The 24,846-nt window shown below is 41.4% G+C and overlaps 1 protein-coding gene across 1 annotated transcript in view; it reads right to left on the minus strand.

The window, feature by feature from the left end:
- Positions 1 to 24,846, minus strand: part of MAPK1 (mitogen-activated protein kinase 1) — an 88,306-nt gene that overhangs the window by 44,138 nt on the left and 19,322 nt on the right. Inside the window, exons 2-3 of the mRNA XM_007536444.3 lie at positions 7,400 to 7,582; positions 3,031 to 3,220 (exon numbers count right to left, since the gene is read on the minus strand). Coding sequence (XP_007536506.1) covers positions 3,031 to 3,220; positions 7,400 to 7,582 — 373 coding nt within the window. The remainder of the gene's footprint in view (positions 1 to 3,030; positions 3,221 to 7,399; positions 7,583 to 24,846) is intronic.

The raw sequence follows: 24,846 nt of genomic DNA on the forward strand, positions 1-24,846 counted from the left end.
ATAGATGAATGTTGTCCAACAACTCTCATAATCCTCCTGGTATCTTCATTTGCTTTAGTCTTTTCTTAAATTTTTAAAAAAATATTTATTCCCTTTTGTTGCCCTTATTGTTTTATTGTAGTTATTGTTGTTGTTGTTGGAAAGGACAGAGAGAAATGGAGAGAGGAGGGGAAGACAGAGGGGAAGAGAAAGACAGACACCTGCAGACCTGCTTCACTGCCTGTGAAGGGACCCTCCTATAGGTGGGGAGGCGGAGGCTCAAACCGGGATCCTTACGCAGGTCCTTGCACTTTGTGCCATGTGCACTTAACCCGCTGTGCTACTGCCCGACTCCCTAGTCTTTACTTTTAAGTAGTTTTCTTTATCTTATCTATGAGTTAACCACTTGAACCTTTGGCTTATGCCTGCCTTTCTGCTGGTGGTCTCTTTAACTCTACTGAATCTGGGTGTTTCTCCCAACTGCTTAGTCCAGTAACATGGGCAATTTTCTGTCTTCTCCTATCTGGTGCACCAGGAGGACTTGTGCTGGTGGTGCATGTTTGAATCTGGAGAGTGATCAGAATCTGATGTTGCAAGTGCTCAATAACAACTAAGTTGTTGTTGTTTTGTGATGGTGTTGGTGTGTATGTGTAGGGGTGGTAGGTCTGATATGTAGCTGGTTTGATATGTAGCTGGTTTTGGTAGTGACATGCTATATACATCCTTGAGTTAGTGGGGAACAAAACCTGGTAGGCAAAGGGAGCATTCCTCCCTAAATCTGTCCCCAGGCTGTTACTATGAAAAATAAAATCTAATATAGCATTCACTACACTTATGACATGATTCTAAACACTTCTGCAACCTTTAATATCACATTTGCTGTCAACTTGAATGCATAAGACTGTGGTAGAATTGGGGTGCTGGGAGTTTGCTATAAATTGTCCTGAGGGCAGGGTAGATAGCATAATGGTTATACAAAGAAACTCTCATGCCTGAGGCTCTAAAGTCCCAGATTCAATCCTGTGCACCACCATAAGCCCATAAACCAGAGCTGAGCAGTGCTCTGGTGACAATAATAATAATAATAATAAAAATTTGAACTCATTTAAACTGCTTGCTATAATGCTCAGAGGATCAGCCAATCAAGAGGACTTTATGAAGCCAATGAGAGGCCATCTAAATACAAACATCTAAACTGTCCTGCTAAGCCAGATTAAAGTCCTGTTCATACCTTATGATCTTTCCCTGATTGTAGTGTGCTTTGTAGGGGAGATAATTTCTTGGGAGATGGAGTCATCCTGTGATTTCACTCTTTGGATGCTGCTGACCTTTTTGTCCTTTGTTGTGGAAGTCTGTTTTTTTTTTTTTTTTGACCAGAGCACTGCTCAGCTCTGGTTTAAGGTGGTCTGGGGGATTGAACCTGGGACTTTGGAGCCTCAGGCATGAGTCTGTATAACCATCTACTGCCACACCCCCAGTCTGTTTCTATACAGATTTTCCCCATGTAGTATGATTTTGCTGTTGATGTGAGGGGGAAAACACAGGTTTTCTCTATCTGGCTATCTTGGCCAGCACTGCCGCCTTAACATTAAGTCTTCCAAGTTATGAATCTGGGATATCTGCATTTATCTAAGCTTTCTAAGCCATATGCTTTTTCAGACAGGAAGATGGAGAGGGGGAAAGAGTATAGCAACAAAGCTTCCTCCTGTCTAGTGGAGGCCAGGTTCAAATCTATCTGAGTTGTGAGCATGGCAAAGCAGGTGCACTGCCCAGGTGAGATAATTGTTGTCCCTGGAAATATATTTAAAAGCTATGTATTCACAAGATAACTGAGTATGTGTCTAGGGTTCCCTTATTTACTGGAAATGCCATGAAAATAAAATGTTCTTCATAAAATTTATTATAGAAAAGGCTCAAGTAGTCATTTTTCTTTTCTTTTTTTAACTAGTGCACTGGTCTGCTCTTACAGTGGTACTGGAGATCAAACCTAGAAATTCTAGTGCCTTAGGCATCAAAGTCCACTGTGTTATATAGATGGCTGTGTCTCTCCAGCAAACAATGGCTTTTCAATTTATAAATAATGTATATAACCATATATATATATATATACACACACACATATGTATGTGTATCACAAACATACAAAGTAAATCTGTAAAAGTATTGAAAAATTGGAAGATATATCAATTTATTACAGTATTTACATTTTTATTTTTATTATTAGTTTATTTGTAAAATAAAAAACATCAACCAGACCATAGGATAAGAGAGGTACAATTCCACACAATTCCCACCCCCAGAACTCCATGTCCCATCCCCTCCCTTGAAAGCTTTTCTATTTTTTATCCCTCTGGGAGCATGGACCCAATGTCATTATGGGTTGTAGAAGGTGGAAGGTCTGGCTTCTATAATTGCATCTCCGTACAGTACATTTTGGAGAGTCAAATGTAATAGAATGAAGAACTGGAATAGGCTTTTCTTTTGCATTCAAAATGTTTGTGTAAGGGGGCTAGGTGGTGGTGCACCTGGTTGAGCACACGTGTTACCATGAGCAAGGGCTTGGATTCATGCCTTTGGCGCCTAGCTGCAGGGGAAAAGCTTCAAGAGCAGTGACGTAATGTTACAGGTATCTTTCTCTCCTTATTGCCCTTTTCCTTCTCAATTTCTGTCCCTATCCAATGAGTACGTCAATATATGTTTAAGGAAAAAAAGAAAGTGTTCATGTGTTAATTAATTGTGCTTTTTCTATTAATTTTTATGTAGCACCGAGTAATATACCCAGTGCTTCCCATGTATGACAGCAGCAGCCAATCTTTATTACTATTTTTTTGAGTGAGAAGAGCAGGAGACATTCCACAATATTCATTCCATTATCCATGGAAGTTCTCTTGTACCACAGAACACTCAAAACTCAAGGCTTCAGGCATGCAATGTGCACATTCTATGAGTCCCTTGGAAGTATTTTTAAATATGAAGAAGAACAAATCTCAATATGCCCCCAACAAAGACTTTCCCAACATACATCAATCTGAAAGAAAGAACCTGGCTGACCTTTAGATCGCAGGTGGTGTTGAGCAGCAAGTTAGAAGGTTTGAGGTCACGGTGCAGCACATTAGCTGAATGGATGTATTTTAATCCTCTGAGGATCTGGTAAAGAAAGTAGCAGATATGGTCATTGCTGAGGTGTTGTGTCTTCAAGAGCTTGTAGAGATCTGTTTCCATGAGGTCCTGTACTATATATCTGTCAGGACAGGTTAAGGTAACATAACCAAGATAGTTTCTCATAACTGGCAAAGCACTAGAAACAAAATGAATGTTCTCATGTGATCCACTATTATTACATCATGAGGCTTATGAGGTGAAATGAGAAATTACAACTGGTATGCCTATATGGAAGGAGTCTTTTCTAGGTCCTGTGAGACAGCTGTTTTTTTATTTTTATTTATTTTTATTTTGTTGCCCTTGTTGTTTTATTGTTGTAGTTATTATTGATGTCATCATTGTTGGATAGGACAGAGAGAAATGGAGAGAGGAGGGGAAGACAGAGAGGGGGAGAGAAAGATAAACACCTTGCAGACCTGCTTCACTGCCTGTGAAGTGACTCCCCTGCAGGTGGGGAGTCGCGTGCTCAAACAGGGATCCTTCCGCTGGTCCTTGCGCTTAGCACCACCTGCGCTTAGCCTGCTGTTACCGCCCGACTCCCAAGACAGCTGGTATTTTATCTGTCTGGTGTGACTGATAAGGTATCTGAACTGAGACATAAAACATATAAGAACATAGTTGGGGGAAGAGGTAAGTCAAGAGGTCAAGTTAACCTTGTGCTTGTGCTTTTTGTGTTCAAGGACTCTTACTGGTACAATTTCTATCTGTTACCAAACAGCCTGTAGTTCTTTGAAAGACAACTACCAGATGATTTTGCTCATATATGCAATATAGACGACTGAACCACATTAACTTGTAAAAGAACGGGGACTGTGAGAACTAGGGTGGTTACTCTGGGGTGCAAGAAGGTGGAGGGGACAGAACTGTGGTGGTAGGTGTAGTATGGCACTATAGCTTTGTAATCTTATGACTGTGTAAGCCATTATTAAATCAGAAAGGAAAAAAGAGGAAGGAAGGTAGATAGATTACTCTTTATGTCATAACTTTGTTCTTAAAGTAAATCATCACCATCAGTGCCCTTCTAAGATTTCTTGGGTGGGCCAGAAGAAGGGTCAGCAAATGTCATACACTCTTCTCCTTTATTTGATCCAGCAACAACATGGAATGTAACAATTCTTTTTTATTTATCATCATCATGGTTATTGCTGGGGCCTAAAAATCCACAACTCCACAAGTCTGTCAGCGATAGCATAATAGTTATATGCAAAGAGACTTGCTGGGAAACTGTGCAGACGCAGTCACATCTGCCATGTTGTCCCCTCGGGCTATTGCTAGTTCCCGAGAGAATTGGGAGCACCTGTTCCACCATGTTGTGCCCTCAGGGTATTGTCTATTTCTCCACCATAGTTGAAGTGCTTTGGTTACTCCTCCCCCTCCCATTCTCACGAGAGTTATTATCCTATCCTGGAGTGCTATGGTTACTCCTCCCCCTTCCCATTCTCACGAAAGCTACTCCTATAAAAGCCCTTCTCCTTCCGCACCTCTCTCTCTTGCTGGCTCTTCACTTCGGTGTTTAGACGCAGGAAAGGTTACTGCGTGAGGCGGCCATTTTCGCTACCTCCACGTGGCCCAACCTGTTTCTCTCGCACCCAACTCTGAGGTGCCAGCGCAAATAAAGATTTGTGTTTCCTCTTCGCTCCAGATCTCTTCTCTCTCTTCTCCGAGGCGCAGCCCGACAGAGACTCTCATGCCCAAGGCTTCAAAATTCCCAACTCCCAGCAGCCATTTATTTTTCTTTTCTCTTTGTTCTTTTTCCCCCCCCTCAATTTTTGATAGGACAGATAAAAATTGAGGGGGGGAGGGAGAAAGAGAATGGCAGGGGTAGATAGCATAATGGCTATGCAAGGAGACTCACTCCTGAGGCTCTGAAGTTCCAGGTTCAATCAATCACCCTCACCACATAAACCAGAGCTCAGCAGTGCTAGGGGTGGGGGGGTGAGAAATGTAGACACCTGCAAACATGTTTCACCATTCATGAAGCTTGCCCTGCTCCATATGGGGTGCAGGGGCTAAAACCCAGTTCCTTGTGCATGGTGTGTGCTCTTGTTCCCCACCTTCCCTTCTGTTCCCCACCTTCCCTCAAAATAAATCATCCACAAAAGTGGCTCAGGAGGTAATGCAGTGGATAAGGCACTGGACTTTCAAGCATCAGGTCCTGAGTTTGATCTCGGCATTACATGTGCCAGAGTAGAAGCTCTGTTTCTGTTCCCCCAGCCTGACCTGCAGTGAGGTACTTCAAGAGTGCTGAAAGGATGCTACAGGACTCCCTGTTTCTGTTTCTGTCAGAAAATATAAAGTAAGACTTTAGGGGAGTCATGCTAAGAATGGGCTTGTGTTAGTTTTGTTTCTCTCTCTCTCTCTCTTTTTTTTTTATCTATCTATGCATCTAGAATTTTAGCTAATTTATTTTCTCGCACTGAAGCCTCATGCACACAACTCCACTATTCCTGAGTCAACTTTTTCATTATTTTTATTTGTTAGGGAGTGAGGTCTACAATAATGTTCCAAACATCCACAAAATGTTCCCTAGTACCATGATTGTTCCCAAGTGGGGCTGGGGTTCAATCAGCAGTCTACCAACTAAGCTATCTCCCAGCCTTCTGTTCTTTCTTACAAAAATTTTTCTAAACTTTCTTTTTATTTATTTATTTTCCCTTTTGTTGCTCTTGTTTTTTATTGTTGAAGTTATTATTGTTTACTGTTATTATTGATGTCACTGTTAGGACAGAGAGATATGGAAGAGAGATGGGAAAGATAGAGAGGGGGAGAGAAAGCGCCTGTGAAGCGACTCACCTGCAGGTAGGGAGCCAGGGGCTTAACGCTGGTCCTTGTGCTTCGAGCCATGTGCACTCAACTGCTGCACTACCTCCCGACTCCTCTTCTTACAAATTTTAAAAGCTTTCCATTTTTGTTTGCCCCCAGGGTTATTGCTGGGGCTTTGTGCCTGGACTATGAATCTACTGCTCCTGGAGGCCATTTTTTTCCCTTTTGTTGCTTGTTGTCTACGGTTGTTGTTGTTGTTGGACAGGACAGAGAGAAATGGAGAGAGGAGGGGAAGACAGAGAGGGGGAAAGAAAGACACCTACAGACCCGCTTCACTGCCTGTGATGCGACCCCCCTGCAGGGGGGGGGGGGCCTCGAACCGGGATCCTTCCGCTGGTCTGTGCGCTCTGCACCAAGTGCGCTTAAACCCACTGTGCTACTGCCCGGCCCCCAGCTTTCCTTATTTATTTTTTTTATCAGTGCTTTATTATTTTTAATATCAGTGCTTAATTTTTTTCTATCACCTCTATGTATGTATTATTCTATGTTCCCTACAGATTCAAGATACATGAAACACAGTATGCCATTTAAAGGAAACATAATTTGAAAACATCATCTGGAAGATATTTGATTTTCATAGCAAAGGGAATCAGGAAAGCAGTCAGCAGAAGGTACCTCACTTGAAAGATCACTACAGCATAGTAACAGATGATTCCAAATTCCAAAATGCTGCCTAGACACAGTGAAATGGATGGGGAGAATGTAGAATTAGGCAAATTGTTAGGAATAGTGTATTAGCTAAAATTTTATTTCAGTGGGCCCTCTTCGTATATTTCATGTCTCTATTTTTCAAAATGTAGTCTTTACTTAGGCAGCATTCTCTGGACTTGCTTAGTCCAGATTTCTAAAGGTTGACAATTTTAGACTGTAGTTTTAAAGATCATGAGGGCTAGTATCTCAATTTTTTAAGATGAGAAAGCATCCCTAGAAGTAAAATGACACACTTAAGATTTTGACCAGGTGATGCCCATGGACTTTCTTTCTAGTTTACTGCCCTTTTCCTTTATCATAGCAAACCATTCCTTGAATGGGAACAAAACAAAAAAAAAAGACTAAAAATGGCTTTCAACTGTAAAAGTTAAAGATCAGTTACTGGCAACTGATCAAGTTGGTTGGAGAAAAAAATGAATCGACACAAGTATTAAAGTAAATGGTCCTGAAGTATGGGAAGTGGCACAGTGGATCAAGCATTGGACCCTCTAATCTGAGGTCCTGAATTTGATTCCAAGCAATGTATATGTCAGAGCAAGGCTCTGGTTCTCTGCCTCCTTCTCGTAAATAAGTAAAAATTCTGAAATAATAGCAACAACTTTATGGTTTCTTCTATAAGATACTTCATATAATTTTCCTCTATGTTGGTGAGTACAGGAAATCTCAAAACACATCTACTCGATAAGTTGATCAGGTAGTAATGCCTGCTGGCTGAAAAGGATACACATCTTTCATTTGCTCAATGCTCGGTGCTCGGATGATGTCATTGATCCCGATGATGTTCTCATGTCTGAAGCGCAGCAAAATCTTTATCTCCCTCAGGGTCCTCTGGCAGTAGGTCTGGTGCTCAAAGGGACTGATTTTCTTGATAGCTACTCGAACTTTGTTGACATTATCATAAGCAGAGCTAAAGGGGGAAAAAAAAAAGGAGAGATGGCATTAGAAACAGTTCTCAGATTTTCCTCGTAGAAATTGGTAAATATTAAATGTCTAGTATTCTGGACAAATAATTTATTTAATACATGTGAAAGTATCCTGTATACTACTACATTTTTTAAAAGCCCACAAGCTTTTTTTCTTTTTCTTTTTCTTTTTTCTTCCCCCGAGCCTGAAATCTGAAATGTAGGTGGATCCTAGTTATTGTCTGGGGAGATGATGTCATGGCTAGAAAAAGGACCGTAAAGCTGGATCAGGGAAGAGAGTAGCTCCCAAATATGGGCAAGGGGTAAAAATATTGTTGACTGTAAACCCCAATGATTTGATGTGATCTGGGGCCCATATTCAGCTTAGGAGCCTATGTGACCTCTATATCCCTGTAGCTCACATTCTGTGGTCATGAGTAGGAACATTCCAAGCTGCCCCAATATAGACCCAACTTCCTCAGGTGTAGCATAGAGTATGTTGTCCATCCTCCCTTCGGAAGATGGAACATTCTCTACTGTTGTTGATCCAAGTTGAGGGCAAGGTCCTATTGGGGGCCCACAAAGGGGTCTGTTTTGTGGTTCCAGATAGAGATGACCAGTAACAATGGAGAGAGGTTTTTATTCAAGGTCTAGGCCCATCGTGCTTGTCTGGGAATCTCAGGACTCCCCAACTAGGGCCACAGCTGATGGGGTGGCCTGATAGTGACTAAAGAGTCATCGTTAAAGTATGCCAGTCTCTTGCCCTTATTCAGCTTTTGTAGTCCTTACTTTGATAAGGTTAGCTTTGGAGTGAGTGAGAGAAGTGTAACAGAAAGTAGATGAGGAGGGTATCTATGTCTAAGTAGACACTATTTCATTAGGAACTTTATACTGATTCACTGAAGACTATTGTGTACTTTTGCTTTCAGGTATATATTTTGCCCTAATTTATGGATACATGTGAACATATGCTCTATGTATAGCCACAGGCGCTTTGGAATATAACTATAATACGCCTACTAGCTATTTACAAAATGGAGGACCCCCCCCCCCAACTCTTCATCTGCACTATTCCAGCCTTTAGGTTCATGACTGGTCAACAATTTGTTTGGCTTTGTATGTTAACTCTCTTTTCAGCCACCAGGTTCCAAATTCTAGCATGAATTTGGAACCAACCAGACTTCCCTGGACAGACAGCCCCACCAATGTGTCCTGGAGCTCAACTTCCCCAGAGCCCCACCCCACTAGGGAAAGAGAGAGGCAGGCTGGGAGTATGGACCGACCTGTCAACGCCCATGTTCAGCGGGGAAGTAATTACAGAAGCCAGACCTTCTACCTTCTGCATTCCACAATAACCTTGGGTCCATGCTCCCAGAAGGTTAAGGAATAGGAAAGCTATCAGAGGAGGGGGTGGGATACAGAGCTCTGGTGTTGGGAATTGTGTGGAGTTGTACCTTTCTTATCCTGTTTTTTTTTTTTTTTTTGGTCATTTTTTTATAAATAAAAATAAAAAAAGAAAAAAGAAAAAAAAAGCCCTCAAGCTAAGGAGGATGCAGCACACACTGCATCTCAGGACTACCAGAGGATTCCTGGCAGCTCCTGGTAGTTTGTCTACCTAGACAAACTCACCCAGGAACATGCTTCTTGGTCTGTCCTGTGCATGCAACACACACATGCACTCACAGTTTCTAACAGCAACTGCAATTTGCTTAAAGTTACCATTCTGCCTCCAAAATAATTTCCTACTATTCTACCAGAGTCCTCTCACTCCATAGAAACATTCAAATAAACATCAACCACTTCATCATTAGCAAAAAAATAATCCAGAAGGACTGCATCGATTGTTGGAATTAACTCTGCCTCTCTTGTAAAATAATCTTTTTTAAAAAGAAAGAAAGAAATTTAACCAAGATGTATAAGGATTTTTTAAAAATTATTTTTTAAATTTATTTATTCCCTTTTGTTGCCCTTGCTTTATTGTTGTAGTTATTGTTGTTGTTATTGGTGTCGTCGTTGTTGGATAAGACAGAGAGAAATGGAGAGAGGAGGGGAAGACAGGGACGGGAAGAGACAGACAGACACCTGCTTCACCGCCTGTGAAGCAACTCCCCTGCAGGTGGAGAGCCAGGGGCTCAAACCGGGATCCTTACACCAGTCCTTGTGCTTTGTGTCACCTGTGCTTAACCCACTGCACTACCACCCGACTCCTGTTTAAAGAGTTTTAACAAAGTTTTCTTCCAAAAATATTTTCAGGAGCTGAGAAGGTGTCTCAGTGGTGGAGTGTAGAACTCATGCATAAAGTTTAGAATTCAGTATCTTCATATGCCACAGTGATGGCCTAGCTTGCTCCTCTTTTTCTGTTGTTACTAAATAGAACTTTATAAAAATTAGTTTCACTGGAGTCGGCGGTAGCACAGCGGGTTATGCACATATGGCGCAAAGCACAAGGACCGGAATAAGGGTCACGGCTTGAGCCCCTGGCTCCCCACCTGCAGGGGAGTCGCTTCATAAGTGGTGAAGCAGGTCTGCAGGTGCCTTTATCTCCCCCTCTCTGTCTTCCCCTCCTCTCTCAATTTCTGTCCTATCCAACAACAGTGACATCAATAACAACAATAATAACTACAACAGTAAAACAACAAGGGAAACAAAAGGGAATAAATAAATAAGATAAATAATTTTTTAAAATGTCTAAAAAAAAAATTTAGTTTCGGGAGTCGGGTTGTAGCGCAGCGGGCTAAGCGCACTTGGTGCAAAGCGCAAGGACCTGCTTAGGGATCCTAGTTCCAGCCCCTGGCTCCCCACCTGCAGGGGAGTCGCTTCACAAGTGGTGAAGCAGGTCTGCAGGTGTCTTTCTCTCCCCCTCTGTTTTCCCTTCCTCTCTCCATTTCTCTCTGTCCTATCTAACAATGATGACATCAATAACAACAATAACACAACAATGAAAAACAAGGGCAACAAAACGGAAAATAAATATTTTTTAAAAATTACAGTTTCAGAGTGGGGTTATGGATCGACCTTCCAACATCCATGTCCAGTGGAGAAGCAATTACTGACGTCAGAACTCCTACCTTCTGCACAGCATAAAGAATTTCCGGGGGCTGGGCATTAGTGCAATGGGCTAAGTGCACATGGCACAAAGCAGAATGACCCGCATAATGATCCCAGTTCCAGGCCCCAGCTTCCCACCTGCAGGGGGGTCACTTCTCTGTCTTCCCCTCCTCTCTTGATTTCTCTCTGTCCTATCCAACAACAACAACAGCTATAACAACTATAAAGGCAACAACAATGGCAACAAAATGGGAAAAATAGCCTCCAGGAGCAGTGGATTCTTAGTGCTGGCACCATGCCCCCAGCGATAATCCTAGAGGCAAAAAAAAAATTTTTTTTTTTTTTTGGTCCATACTCCCAGGAAAAAGGACCCTGAGAGAGAAGAGGAAAAAAAAAGAAAAAGCACTCAGAAGTAATAAGAAGTGTAGTTGTGACTTAAAAAGGAAGAGAAGGCAGGATCATAGGGGGAAAAAAAGAACAATAAAAAAAAACACCCATATATAAACAGTTATAGAAATAATAGTCAGGCTGTAGGTAGCACAGTGGGTTAAGTGCAGGTGGCGCAAAGCGCAAGGACCAGCATTAAGGACCCCAGTTCGAGCCCCCGGCTCCCTACCTGCAGGGGAGTTGCTTCACAGGTGGTGAAGCAGGTCTGCAGGTGTCTCTCTTTCTCTCCCCGTCTTCCCGTCCTCTCTGTTTCTCTCTATCCTATCTAACGACGACATCAAATAACAATAACTACAACAACAATAAAAAACAAGGGCAACAAAAGGGAAAATAAATACTTAAAAAATAATAATAAAAGAAGAAATAACAGTCAACCAGTATGTGACCTTGGGAGAACTAATGCAGTTTCCAATGGAGGGAATGGGGACACAGAACTCTGGTGGTAGGAAAGGTGGGAGATTATACCCCTGCTGTCTTATAATTTTGTGAATCAATATTAAATCACTAATAAAAAAATCAGGTTCACATTAATAATAAAGGACACCATTCTTTTCAAGTTGCCATTAAGGTCTGATATAATAGAATCTAAAGAAAAAGCAATCGTAATTATAGCCTCAATTTAATGATGGATTTGACTCTTAAATAATACTCCTTGTGATCAATATTCTAGTGAATTTTCTCCTTAAGAGGTATCTTTGTACTAGTAAATACCAATATCTGGCCCACTGACTGAAGGAATGATATGAGACAACAAGACAGACATTTTAATGTCCTCAGGGAAGCTACTCAAAATAAAAATTAGTAACAGGAGTTTATTCCCAAGTTTGTCTTACCCTGACAAGCACTGTTGCCCCTGTGCGGTTGCATCACACAACTATGCTATATAGGTAGGTGCTTACGAAGCTTCAGCTCTCCACAGCACTGGTGACACACTTCACAAAGATGCTCCCAGGACTGCCAAGTCCTCATTGAACCTCATCAACAGATCCTTGGAAACTGATTTAAAGTCAAACTGTAACAAAAGCAATCTTGCCTTAGCCTAGTTGATATAAACAAAGGCTAGGTTCTGGTCACAAAAACATCAAAGGCATATTGGCGTATATCTGGTCACAAAAACATCAAACTTCTAAAATAAAGACCCCAAGATGCTTCCAGTATAAAACCATCATTTATACTCATTTTCCAACTCACTTTTGCCAGTTTAGAGTTGCAAGTGGTGAAAGTCTAGCCTGGCAGTTCAGGTACAAGACAGGAACCTAACCCTGGAATGCCCCACATTGACTCCCATGTACATGGGACAACTGAGACGGGCCATAGAACCTAACAGGCACATTTTTACAACTTGGGAGGAAAGCAAAGTTCAGAAGAAAATCCAGTGGCACAGAGATAATGCAAACTCCACATAAGCAGTGCTCCTGGTCATATTTTTCTTTTTTGTCAGGGTCAATGTCAGCTCCCAAGCAGACTTTGTCATTCTCATTTGAGGTAGAGAGAAAAAGAGGGAGAGACACCACAGCATTGGAGCATCTCTAAGTGCCATCCCAGGCAATGTTGTGGTTTGAACCAAAGTGAACTATTTCCTGATCCCAAAAACTGATTTGATTTATTTACTAATGAGAAAGATAAGAGAGAAAGAACCAGGTATCACTCTTTTTTTTTAAATTTTTAAAAATATTTTATTTATTCCCTTTTGTTGCCCTTGTTGTTTTATTGTTGTAGTTATTATTGTTGTTGTTGTCGTTGTTGGATAGGACAGAGAGAAACGGAGAGAGGAGGGGAAGACAGAGAGGGGGAGAGAAAGATAGACACCTGCAGACCTGCTTCACCGCCTGTGAAGCGACTCCCCTGCAGGTGGGGAGCCGGGGTTCGAACCGGGATCCTTATGCCGGTCCTTGTGCTTTGCGCCACCTGCGCTTAACCCGCTGCGCTACAGCCAACTCCCCATCACTCTTTTTCTAATGAGAAGTCATCCTCTTTGTTTATTTTATTATTTGATAGGACAGAGAGAAATTTAGAGAGAAGGGAATTAAAGAGGAAGACAGAGAGACACCTGCAGCCCTGTCTTACCACTTGTGAAGCTTTCCCTCCGCAGGCGGGGACTGGGGAATTGAACCCAGGTCTTATGCACTGTAGTGTGTGCACCTAACCAGATGCACCACCACCTGGCCTCCTAGACAACACTCTTTACATGTGCTGCTGGGTATTGAACTCTGGACCTCATGCTTGAGAGTCCAGCATTTCACCTACTGTGCCACCTCCCAGACCACCAGAAACTGATCTTTTAATCCTCATCAACATTACAATGAAACCACCTTGATGTATTTTCCCATGGAATCTATTACCAGAGGGGCCAGAAGATAGCTCACAGGGAGAGAGCACACCTTGTCCAGGGTGAGAACCTGCGTCAGTACAACCCACACAACCAATGGGAGGGAAGGCCAGGCAGAGGAGGAGCTTCACCAACAGTGCGGTGGTGCTAATGCTGCCTCTCTTCCTTTCTCTGGTTCTATGGTGGGGCAGCAGGGGGAGGAAAAACAAGAGTTTGCTGGGAGAAGTGGAACTGCAAAGGTGTCAAGTCCCATGCGCAAAAAAGTATGTTGCAACTCAAATCTTATTTTGCTACTGAAGACCTTAAGCCACAGGTTTTGGGGAGGTAGGCAAATGGAATGTGCTGTTCCATTAGGCTTATCTAATAGTTTTAGAAATTACAACTTTGTGGGTTGTCGGGTTGTGTTGTGGGGGAGAGAGATGAGACCAGGAACTTGTGGCAGAGCGGGAACACAAATCACGTGGGATGCCCCAGAATTGGGTATGAGCACAGCCACGTGTAGCTAGCAAAATGGCCTCCTCCCACTATGGCCACCAGCCCTTCTCCAGGTCAGGTCGAGGAAGAGAAGAGAGAGCGAAAGTGGAAACAGGAGAGGCTTTTATGGGAGAATTCTGTAAGTGGCAAGTAGGGACGGGACTGGCAAGGAAAGGGGGTGGAAAGGCATGTTGGGAAGGTGGAAGCATCCTTAGAAACTGCTGCAATGGTTTCAACTGAATTAGCAATAACCTGAGGGGATAACGTGGTAGAGATCTGTAAATAATACTTGCATGGAAATATAGTGGTTTGTGGGCCCTGCCAATGTTCGACCACATCTGCACAATTACCCAACAGTGGGTGATTCAAATCACAGAAAGAGAATTACTTCACTGAAAAAGAATATAGGTCAAATAACTAAAATGTTGGTGTATGGTCAACATAAATTTCTAGTCTTACTGAAAAATAATAATCAAGCATGGTCACAAAACTACTTTCAAGAATAGAATAGCTGGAGGGAGAAAAGCAGGTAATTTAAAGGAACCAGGATATCATGGGTACGTGGTCGATTCCAAGCTATAATGGGAACAGGTAGATCCCAGAAGCCTGTCAGCACCGCAGATGTGGATGTAGAAACCCACAAACATGGGGGTCGGGCGGTAGTGCATCAGGTTAAGCATACATGGCGCAAAGCGCGAAAGGATCCCAGTTCGAGCCCCCAGCTCCCCACCTGCATGCAGGGGAGTTGCCTCATAGGCGGTGAAGCAGATCTGCAGGTGTCTATCTTCCCCGCCTCTCTCCATTTCTCTCTGTCCTATCTAACAACAACAACATCAATAACAACAACAGTAACCACAACAATGATAAAAAAGCAAGGGTAATAAAAGGAGAAAAAACAGCCTCCAGGAACAGTGGATTTGTGGTACAGGCACGAATAAGCCTGGAGGAAAAAAAAAAAAAAAAGTAACTCACAAACGTCTGGAGTGGGTTGTTTAACATCACAAAAACTCATGTTTTGTGATCACTTAGGAGAGAAAAGGGAACCCGCATGAGTCAATTATGAACGAGTCATGCTAAACTCACTCCATTTCCTGTTTTGATAGTTACAACAACACAAAAATGACACCAGAGCTGTGGTGAATTCAAGCAGCACTTGTCAAGCACTTCCCATTTGTGAGACTGCATGTTAGGACTGGTGGCAAAAACAGTGACCCTGCTCAAGAAGCTTGCACGTTAATGAGGGCAGAATACAGACACACAGTGTACAAAAGAATAAGTTTTAACTTCTTTATTTGAAGTATGAAGGAATGCTTGTGGGTGATTCAGTTGAAAGAATTAAAAAATTTAGGGCCAGGTGGTGAAGCACCTGGTTGAGCACACATGTTACAAGGCGCAAGGACCCAGGTTCAAGCCCCCAGTCCCCACCTGCAGGGGTAAAACTCTACAAGTGGTGAAGCACTGTTGCAGGTGTCTGTCTCTCTCCCTCTCTAGCATACACTTCCCTCTCAATTTCTGGCTGTTTCCATCCAGTAAATAAAGATAAAAAATAAAAGAATTAAAAGTTCTATGTTCCAGAAGCATCAAGATTATTCAAGTAATAAGACAATATTTAAAAGAGCAACACTATGGAGGTGAGAACATGGCTAGAAGAGAGGTTGAATCTGCTTGAAACATGCAAAATAATGAAACAGGAGTACCACATGTTATCATGCACAAAAGTAAACTCCAAATGAATCAAACATGGATGTTAGACCAGAAACCATCAAACACATAGAAGGAAAACACTGGCAGAGTACTTCAGAAACATCTTTGAAGAAGTACCCTAACAGCAAGTAAAACAAAAGCAAAAATAAACAGGACTATATCAAATGGAGGTATTTCTGTGCACTAAAAGAAACCATTACCAAAACAGAAAGATATTCTACTGCATGGGAAATCTATATGCCATACATAAAAGGGCCAATAACCAAATATATAGAGTTCACAAAATATTCCCATTAAATGGAAAGGAAATATGGACAGAATCTTCTAAAATACCCAGCTGGCCAACAGATATGAAAAAATGTTCAAAGTCACTAAGTAAAGAAATGCAAATAAAGATAATGAGCTACCACTTCACACCTATGAGAATGTCATACATGGGGGTTGGGCAGTAGTGCAGCGGGTTAAACACGGCGCAAAGCGCAAGGACTAGCCTAAGGATCCCTGTTCAAGCCCCAGGCTCCCCACCTGCAGGGAGGTTGCTTCACAAATGGTGAAGAGGTCTGCAGGTGCCTTTCTCTTCTCCCCTCTGTCTTCCCCTTCTCTCTTCATTTCTCTCTGTCCTAACCAACAACAACGACATCAGTAACAACAAACAACAATGATAAAACAAGGGTAACAAAAAGGAAAAAAATAGCCTCCAGGAGCAGTGGATTTGTACTGAGCCCCAGCAATAACTCTGGAGACGAAAAAAAAAAAAAAAGAATGTCATACATCAGAAAGGACAAACAAGTGTCAGTGAGGAAGTGAGGAAAAGGAAAACTGCTGGGAATGCTGGTCTATTTCTTGTGGAAAACAGCCTAGAACTTCCTCAGAACACTAGAAACCGACCTACTCATGGTCTGCAATTTGGGGTTCACTTCCCCAAGAACAGGTATCAAAAGAGATCTGTGTAAACCTATATTCACAGCAGCACAATTTGTAGTAGCCCGAATTTATAAACAATTCAGATGAGTGGCTAAGAAAGTTGTGTATCCACAATCAAATACTACTTGGCACTGTGCGTGCTTTACTAGGTGAACTACCTGGCTCTCTCTACCTACCCGCCCCCTTGCTGCCTTCCCTCTATCAGTGGGGGTGGGGGGGGTGGGGGTGGGAATCAGAGATGGTGAGGTAATTATACCTAAAGGAAATTCTGAGGATATGAACAAATAACCTAACTGGCTACATTGAACTACATTGATAGAGCAGTAAAAAGAGAAAGTTCCCTGTTCTAGTTTTTGTACAATATGGGGAAAATATAAGGACATGTACTAAATATTAATATATTACTACTAAACTATAATAAAGTAGGGTGAATGCTAAAGAAAAATGCAAATGATATAATTAATGTCACCAAACAATGAGATCTGCATTTAAATTAAGAGATAATTTAAAAAAAATACTGTCTATACTAAGTGTTGATGAAGATGTAGAAAAACTAGAACTCTCAGGCAAATTGCAAAGTGGTGCAAGCACTATGAAAAAGCATTCCTCGCTATTGATTGAGGATATCTGTCCCTTGGAACAAAAATGGATGGAACTAGAGATGATCATGCTTGGCAAAATAAGTAAGGAGATGAAAGACTAGATGGTTTCACTCATGTGAGGAATTTAGAAATGTGATTTACATGAACTTGCCAAAAAAAAAAAAATCAAACAAAACAGAAGCAAGCAAACTGTAAGACTTGTGAGAACTATGGTGGTTATCTTGTGAGGTTAGAAGATAGGGTACAGACCTTTGGTGGGGTGGGGTGGAACTATACATAGCTTGCAACAAACTATTAATGATAAATAAAAAATATATTTTAAAAATCCTATATATAAAACCTTCTACAACCCAGTAATTCCACTTCTAAAAAATTATTCGAGATATGAAAATAATGTCCAGAAATCTTTAAATATTTAAAGGGCCTTTATTTGTAAAAGCCATAAACAACCCACATATCCACCAATAAGAAAAGGACAAGTCATACAACACCTATATAATGGAAAAATACTTTCTCAGTAACAACAATAAGAAAACAGCTACTGATAGTACGTAACAATGATGAGTGGGGAAAATGTTATCCTAAAAAGCCAGACCAAAAAAAAGGAAAGGAAAGAAAAAAGAAGTAGGTTCCTCCCACACACACTGAAATGAAATTCCTAAAATAGCTGGATTTTACAGTGATAGACAGTAACTAAGTGTCTGATGTAAAGACAGACTGCAAAGGGTGCTTGCTTTGGGGGTTATAGAATACTCTGCCTCTATGCTATAGCGGTGGTTACACAAATACTGTATACATTTACCAAGGCTCTCCCAATTGTATACAGGGGTTGGCTCAGCTATAGATTGCATGACTGAGTTTGATCTCTGGTGCCACAAACCATGGCAGAGCAGAGTTTTGCTTTGCCTTGTTAATCAACTGAAAAAGGAAGGGTGGGGGAGGAGCACTCTGGGAGGTGGTGTAGTGGGAAAATGTTAGCTTCTCAAGTATGAGGTCCTGAGTTCAATCCCAGGCATCACATACCAGCAATGCTCTGATTTTCTTATGCTTACCTCACCCCTCATAAATTCTCAGAAATATTTTTAAGAGGACACGGTACAATTTATTGAATACAAAATTATAGCTCAGAAAGTGATTTTAAAAATTTGAGCTGTGCTACAAAATTATAGGGCTGATTTTTCATGGTTCATGTGCTTATACTGAAGACAGTTCACAGAAATAGTCCAAATAAGTTTGAACAACCTGAGTATCATTAGAATAAATGCTTTCCATAGTCATTTCTAAGGTTTTGACAAAAGTTTAAAATCTGTTACATTGAGGTTTCTTTCTATCTTCCCCACTCTTGTCATTATACTTGTTTTACAGCAGAGGTTCAATAATATTTGTGGGGAATAAAGTTTGTCTAAATAGTTAGGTTATTGTGAATAAGTACCATATACTGTACATGCTGTTAAGCAACCAAAATGCTACCTATCAACTGTGAATGGGTTATTTTTAGAGAAAGCTATTAAGCTGTTCTCTAAGCTACCCATTTTGGAGAACTTTAATTATCAGAATACAGAACTACAGTACTTTGCTTCACAGATAAAAATTAACTTGTCTTCAGATGCTAAGTAAGTTAGACTGATCCAAATTAATGTTCCAAAAATAAGTAGGTAGATAATACAAATGACTGCTTCAAAAGAAAATGTATTGCTTACTTTAGTTTTATTCTCTCGTAATTTACCAAGAAAGTCAGTACAGATGATCTTAAAGGGTACAAACCATTAAGTGAACAAATATAGCTAAAGTCATTTTAGTTATGAAACCAGAATAATTTTACATTACAGAATCAATGATACTACCTTAAGCTAGAGCTGAACAGTGTTCTGGTCCTCTGTGTGTCTCTGTCCTCTTTTTGTGTCTCTTTCATAATAAGTATATATTTTTTAAATCAATGTTTCATTATACTACAGGTATTAAAGCTTAAAATCTCATGTCATTCCCCATCTGCAGGGGGAAAGTAGTGGTGAAGCAGGGACACAGGTATCTGTCTCTCTCCTTCTCTATCCCCCCCAATTTCTCTATCTCTGTTCAATAATAAATAAATAAAATAAATCTCAAGTCATTATCACATATACAATCTCTCTATAAAAAGCCTTCTCCAATAAATAAAATTAATCTTAGGGGAAAAAATCAGCAAACTAGGAGACCTGAAGATTAGTTTAGAGTAGTGGTCCTGAAGGTGGCACAGTGGATAAAGCATTGAACTCTCAACCATGAGGTCCCAAGTTCAATCCCCAGCAGCACATGTTACCAGAGTGATGTCTGGTTCTCTCTCCTCCTATCTTTCTCATGAATAAATAAATTCTTTTTTAAAAAAATCATATATGGTCCTGAGAGAACACTGTCAAAATTTCTACTTAAAATGAGATATTAACAATTATCATCATGCGGGAGTCAGGTGGTAGCGCAGTGGGTTAAGCGCACGTGGTGCGAAGCATTAAGGGCAAGTGTAAGAATCCTGGTTCGAGCCCCTCCTCCCCACCTGTAGGGGAGTCGCTCGCTTCACAGGCAGTGAAGCAGGTCTGCAGGTGTCTGTCTATCTTTCTCTCCCCATCTCCCCTGCTCTCTCGATTTCTCCCTGTCCTATCCAATGACAGCAACAACAACAATAATAATAACCACAACAATGATAAAACAACAAGGGCAACAAAAGGGGAAAAAATGGTCTCCAGGAGCAGTGGATTCATGGTGCAGGCACTGAACCCCAGCAATAACCCTGGAGGCAAAAAAAATATATCATCATGCTACACTGAGGCTATGATAAAGACTCAATTTAAAAAAAAAAAAAAGATTAGTCTTAAGTAAATCCTACATGTCTGCTCTGAGATGTTTGGCAAAGTGTTGATAAAGTTACAAAAGGAAAAGGTATGACTACCCTGTGTTCATGTTTCTTCCAGGTATTCAATGTGAACTTTAACAAGAGTTAGTATGTATAAAAGAATTTATAAAATCACATCCATGTAAGGGTCAAGTGATGAAGCACAGGAGAAAAGGACAGAAAACACTTGCTATGCTTCTTCCTTGGTACTCACAATGGTGAGTATGAAGGTAATGTACTTTAAAAAAATAATAATAATAAAAGGATCCTGGTTTGAGCTCCCAGCTCCCCATCTGCAGGGGAGTCACTTCACAGGCGGAGAAGCAGGTCTGAAGGTGTCTGTCTTTCTCTCTCTCTATCTTCCTCTCCTCTCAATTTCTCTCTGTCCTAACCAACAACGACATCAAGAACGACAATAATAACTACAACAATAAAACAAGGGCAACAAAAGGGAATAAATAAGTATTTTTAAAAAACTTAAAGGGGGAAGGAGAAAGACCTGCAGACCTGCTTCACCACTGCTCTCCACAGGGGTTAGACTAATTGACATTCCACCAGCAGTGCAGGAGGGTTCCTTTGTTCCCACAACCTCACCAGCATTTGTTGCTACTACCTTTTCTGATGTATGACATTCTCAAAGGAATGAAGTGGTATCTCATCGTTGTCTTTATTTACATTTCTCTGATAATTGGTGGCTTTGAGCATTTTTTCATGTTTCTCAGCATTTCAGATCTCCTCTGTGGTGAATATTCAGTTCATGTCCTCTCCTCATTTTTGGATGGGGGTCATTTTTTTTCTTGTTGTTGAGTTTGGGGAGCTCTTTATATATTTTGGTTGTTAGCCTCTTGTCTGATATATGGCATGTAAAGACCTCCCATTCTGTGAAGGGTCTCTGTTTGGGTAGTGGTTTCTTTTGCTGGCTGCAAGTGTCTTTTTTCTCCCTATCTTCCCCTCCCCTCTCAATTTCTCTCTATATTATCTAATAAAACAAAGGGAGAGGGGGAGAAAAAATGGCTGCCAGGAAAGTAGTGGATTTGAAGTACAGGTATTAAGCAACAGCAATAACCCTGGTGGCAATAAAATAATAAAGAATAAAATTTTGACTAGAATAGAACTTAAGTTTACAATTTGTAATAAGAAAATAATTTATGTTACTGATTAAAATTATTTTATCACTGTGGGGGGAAAAAGTCATGGTCTTCTAAGTCCTGAAATCTGAATTTAAATAGCTTCTTACACTGTTACAAGTCTGTGTTTAAAATCTGGCAATCCTTTTAATCTTGCCAAACCTCATGTCTCCTCCCTATAAAAAGAAAAGACTATCTGTACTCTCAAATTGTGAGAGTAGGTGGAAGAATCATTACTTGTGAACTCACTTCATATACTCACTACAAATGTAAACAATACCACCGTGACTTAAAATACAATTTTATTATTTATTTATTTATTTATTTTTACCTGCTTCACCACCTGTGAAGCGACTCCCCTGCAGGTGGGGAACCAGGGGCGCGAACCGGGATCCTTATGCCGGTCCTTGAGCTTTGTGCCACCTGTGCTTAACCCGCTGTCCTACCACCTGACTCCCCACATTTTTATTATTTTATCATTTAAAAAATCATGAAATAATTTATTGAAAACTAGTTTTCTGTTTTGTACTTACATTTCATTAAATATAAAAATCAGGGACTGGGTGGTGGAGCACCTGGCTGAGTGCATATGTGACAATGTGAAAGGGCTTGAGTTTGAGCCCCCAGTTCCCACCTGCAGGGGGAAAGCTTTGCAAGTGGTGACGCAATGTTGCAGGTGTCTTTCTGTCTCTCCCTCTCTATCATCCCCGTTCCCTCTATCCAATAAATAAAATAAAGACAATAAAAAATAAATAAATAAATAAATAAATATAAAAATCATGCCGGCAGCCCAGGAGGTAATGCAATGGGCAGAATACCAGATCTGCAAGAATAAGGTCCTCCAAAATTTGTCCTTTATTTACTTATTTGTTTTTACAAAATTACATGTCAACAGGGGTTTAAATCCACATCATTCCCATCACCAGAGTTGTCAAACTTCAGTCTCCCCACTGCAAGCCACCAGTTTCCCCAAGGTTATAGACATCTCTACAACTATTTGTCTACATTTGTACATAATTGCCCCCTTTTTCTTCCTCATCCAATCCTCTCTTCTTCTCCAAGCCATTCATGGCAACATTACTACTTCCATATTCCCCTCTCCTTTTCCTCCTCTCTCTCTCTGTGCTTCTTCTTCTTCTAGCATTTGCCCTTCTTCCGTAGCCAGTCAACAGCGTCAGGTTGAGCCTGATGTAAAGTTTCAAGACCTCCTCTGAATCTGGAGAGGTGGCAGTCGTTGACTATGTGGGTCATAGTCTGTCTGGAGCCGCAGGGGCAGTTCGGGTCGTCTCTGGCTCCCCAGCGATGGAACATAGCGGCGCACCAGCCATGGCCTGTTCGATAGCGATTGAGGAGGGCCCAATCATAACGTGCTAGGTCAAAGCCGGGTTGACGCTTGCAGGGGTCTGTGATGAGGTGTTTGTTCTTTACCTCAGCTGACTGCCAACTCTGTTTCCAAGAGTCTGGAACAGAGAAGTTCAGTGTAGGCGTAGGGGACCAGATTGGGTGACGAGACGTCAAGCATTGGACAGGGTGGGCGAAGATATCCGCGTATATTGGCAGGTCCGGTCGAGCGTAGACGTGGGAAATGAACTTAGATGATGCCGCATCCCGACGAATATCTGGCGGGGCGATGTTGCTAAGAACTGGCAGCCATGGAACCGGGGTGGAACGGATGGTTCCAGAAATTATCCTCATGGAGGAATATAATTTGGAATCGACCAAGTGGACATGGGGGCTACGGAACCGTACTGGGGCACAGTATTCTGCCGTGGAATAGCATAATGCCAGAGATGATGATCGTAGTGTGGAAGCGCTCGCGCCCCATGAGGAGCGGGCCAGTCTTGCAATGATGTTATTCCTCGCGCCCACCTTTGCTGCAGTTTTTATGAGAAATGTTCGTGAAATGACAGAGTGCGATCGAGAGTACTGCCAAGACAGACTGGCTGGGCTTCATGCCGGATTCTCGTATCGCCAAGCTGCACATTAAGCTCACGCAAGGCCGAGGCATGGTGTAAATGGAAAACAGATGATACCGTTTTTGCAGTGCTAGGGATTAGTCGCCATTTTTTACAGTAATCAGGTATCAGAGACATGTCTTTCGTGAGTGTTTCCTCGAGGATGTCGAACTTGGATGCCTGAGTTGCACAGCAGATGTCATCGGCGTAGATGAACTTCCTTGAAGAAGTTTCTGGGAGGTCATTGATGTAAATATTAAATAGCGTAGGAGCCAGAACAGAGCCCTGGGGGAAGCCACTTGAGACAAGTCTCCATCTGCTAGACTTGTCACCCAGATGTACCCGGAATCTTCTGTTTTGGAGAAGAAACGATATAGTGTTGGCCACCCATGGAGGCAGGCATCTTGAGATCTTGACTAGGAGACCACGGTGCCAGACCGTGTCATAGGCTGCTGTGAGATCAACAAAGACAGCACCCGTCTTTAAATTCTTCTGGAATCCATTTTCAATGTAAGTTGAGAGGGCCAGGGCTTGTTCGCAGGTAGATCTTCCTGGGCGGAAACCAGCTTGGGCGGGTGATAGGAATTTCTCTGTAAGAGGAGAAATACGTGACAGAAGCAGCCTCTCAAGGAGTTTGTAACACACGGAGAGGAGAGAAATTGGTGTATAGCTGGCGGCCATGTGCTGATGGGGCTGAAGTTCAGAGCCCTCTTATCCTGTTCCTACTATCACTTCTCCCCCACTAGGAGTATGGATCAAGGTTGCTTTGGGGGTGCAGAAGGTGGGAGTTCTGGCTTCTGTAATTGCTTCTCTGTTGCACATGGGCGTTGGCAGGTGGATCCATACTCCCACCCTGTTTCTAATAAGATCCCAACTTTGATCCCCAGAATCACATGGCAGAGTGATACTCTGGTTCTCTTTTGCAAATAGTGGATTTTTTAAAAAGTTATGCTAATGTTATAGAACATAACTACATAAAGCCTTAGAAGAAAGTCTTATTATAGTGTCTCAGTGACTTACCCACGTCAACCAATGAAAGCTAGGGACAACTTCTAGGCTTTTCCCTCTGAATTCTGTGTTCTGTCCACTATAGAAGAATGTGTCCATGAAGGATAACAGAGGACCTAGTGGGGGTTGTATTGTTATATGGGAAACTGGGGAATGTTATGCATGTACAAATTATTGTATTAACTGTTGAATGTAAAACATTAATTCCCCAATAAAGAAATTTAAAAAAAAAATGTGTCCACAAAGTCTTACCCAGCACAAATTTGGTAAGAGCTAACTAAAAAAAAAAAAAAAGTACAGAGTGCTTTCTCTTTCAAAACTCAACAACGTAAGCAAATCTGTTATAATAAACAAAGAACAAAGATAAGACTGAAGTGAGGAACATAGCAAGCAAATTTTAAAGGGCATCCAGGGGCTGAGAATGGTAACTAAGTACAAACCAGAAAGGCCAAGAGAAAAGGGGCAGGTTTGGGAGAATCAAGTCTACAAGGATGAAGGTAAATAAGGAGTGGGGCCTATCAATAACATTTAAAAATGTTTTATACAGAAGGAGAACACTAACAAAGAACAGAGAAGAATAAATTCTGCAAATCTACAACAGATTTATTAAAAGATCCCTGGAAGGCAGTAAACAGAAAACAAGATTAAAAAAAAAAAAGCCAAAATATAAATTGTAAAATATAATTTATAAGGTGACAAAAACAGACAGGCAGACAGAAGACAACCTGGGAAGATAGTTCAGTTTGTTTGAACACAGAACCCGAAAGCCTGAGACCTCAGACACTACA

Source organism: Erinaceus europaeus, chromosome 1 (genome assembly GCF_950295315.1).
Source record: "Erinaceus europaeus chromosome 1, mEriEur2.1, whole genome shotgun sequence".
Lineage (NCBI taxonomy): Eukaryota > Metazoa > Chordata > Mammalia > Eulipotyphla > Erinaceidae > Erinaceus > Erinaceus europaeus.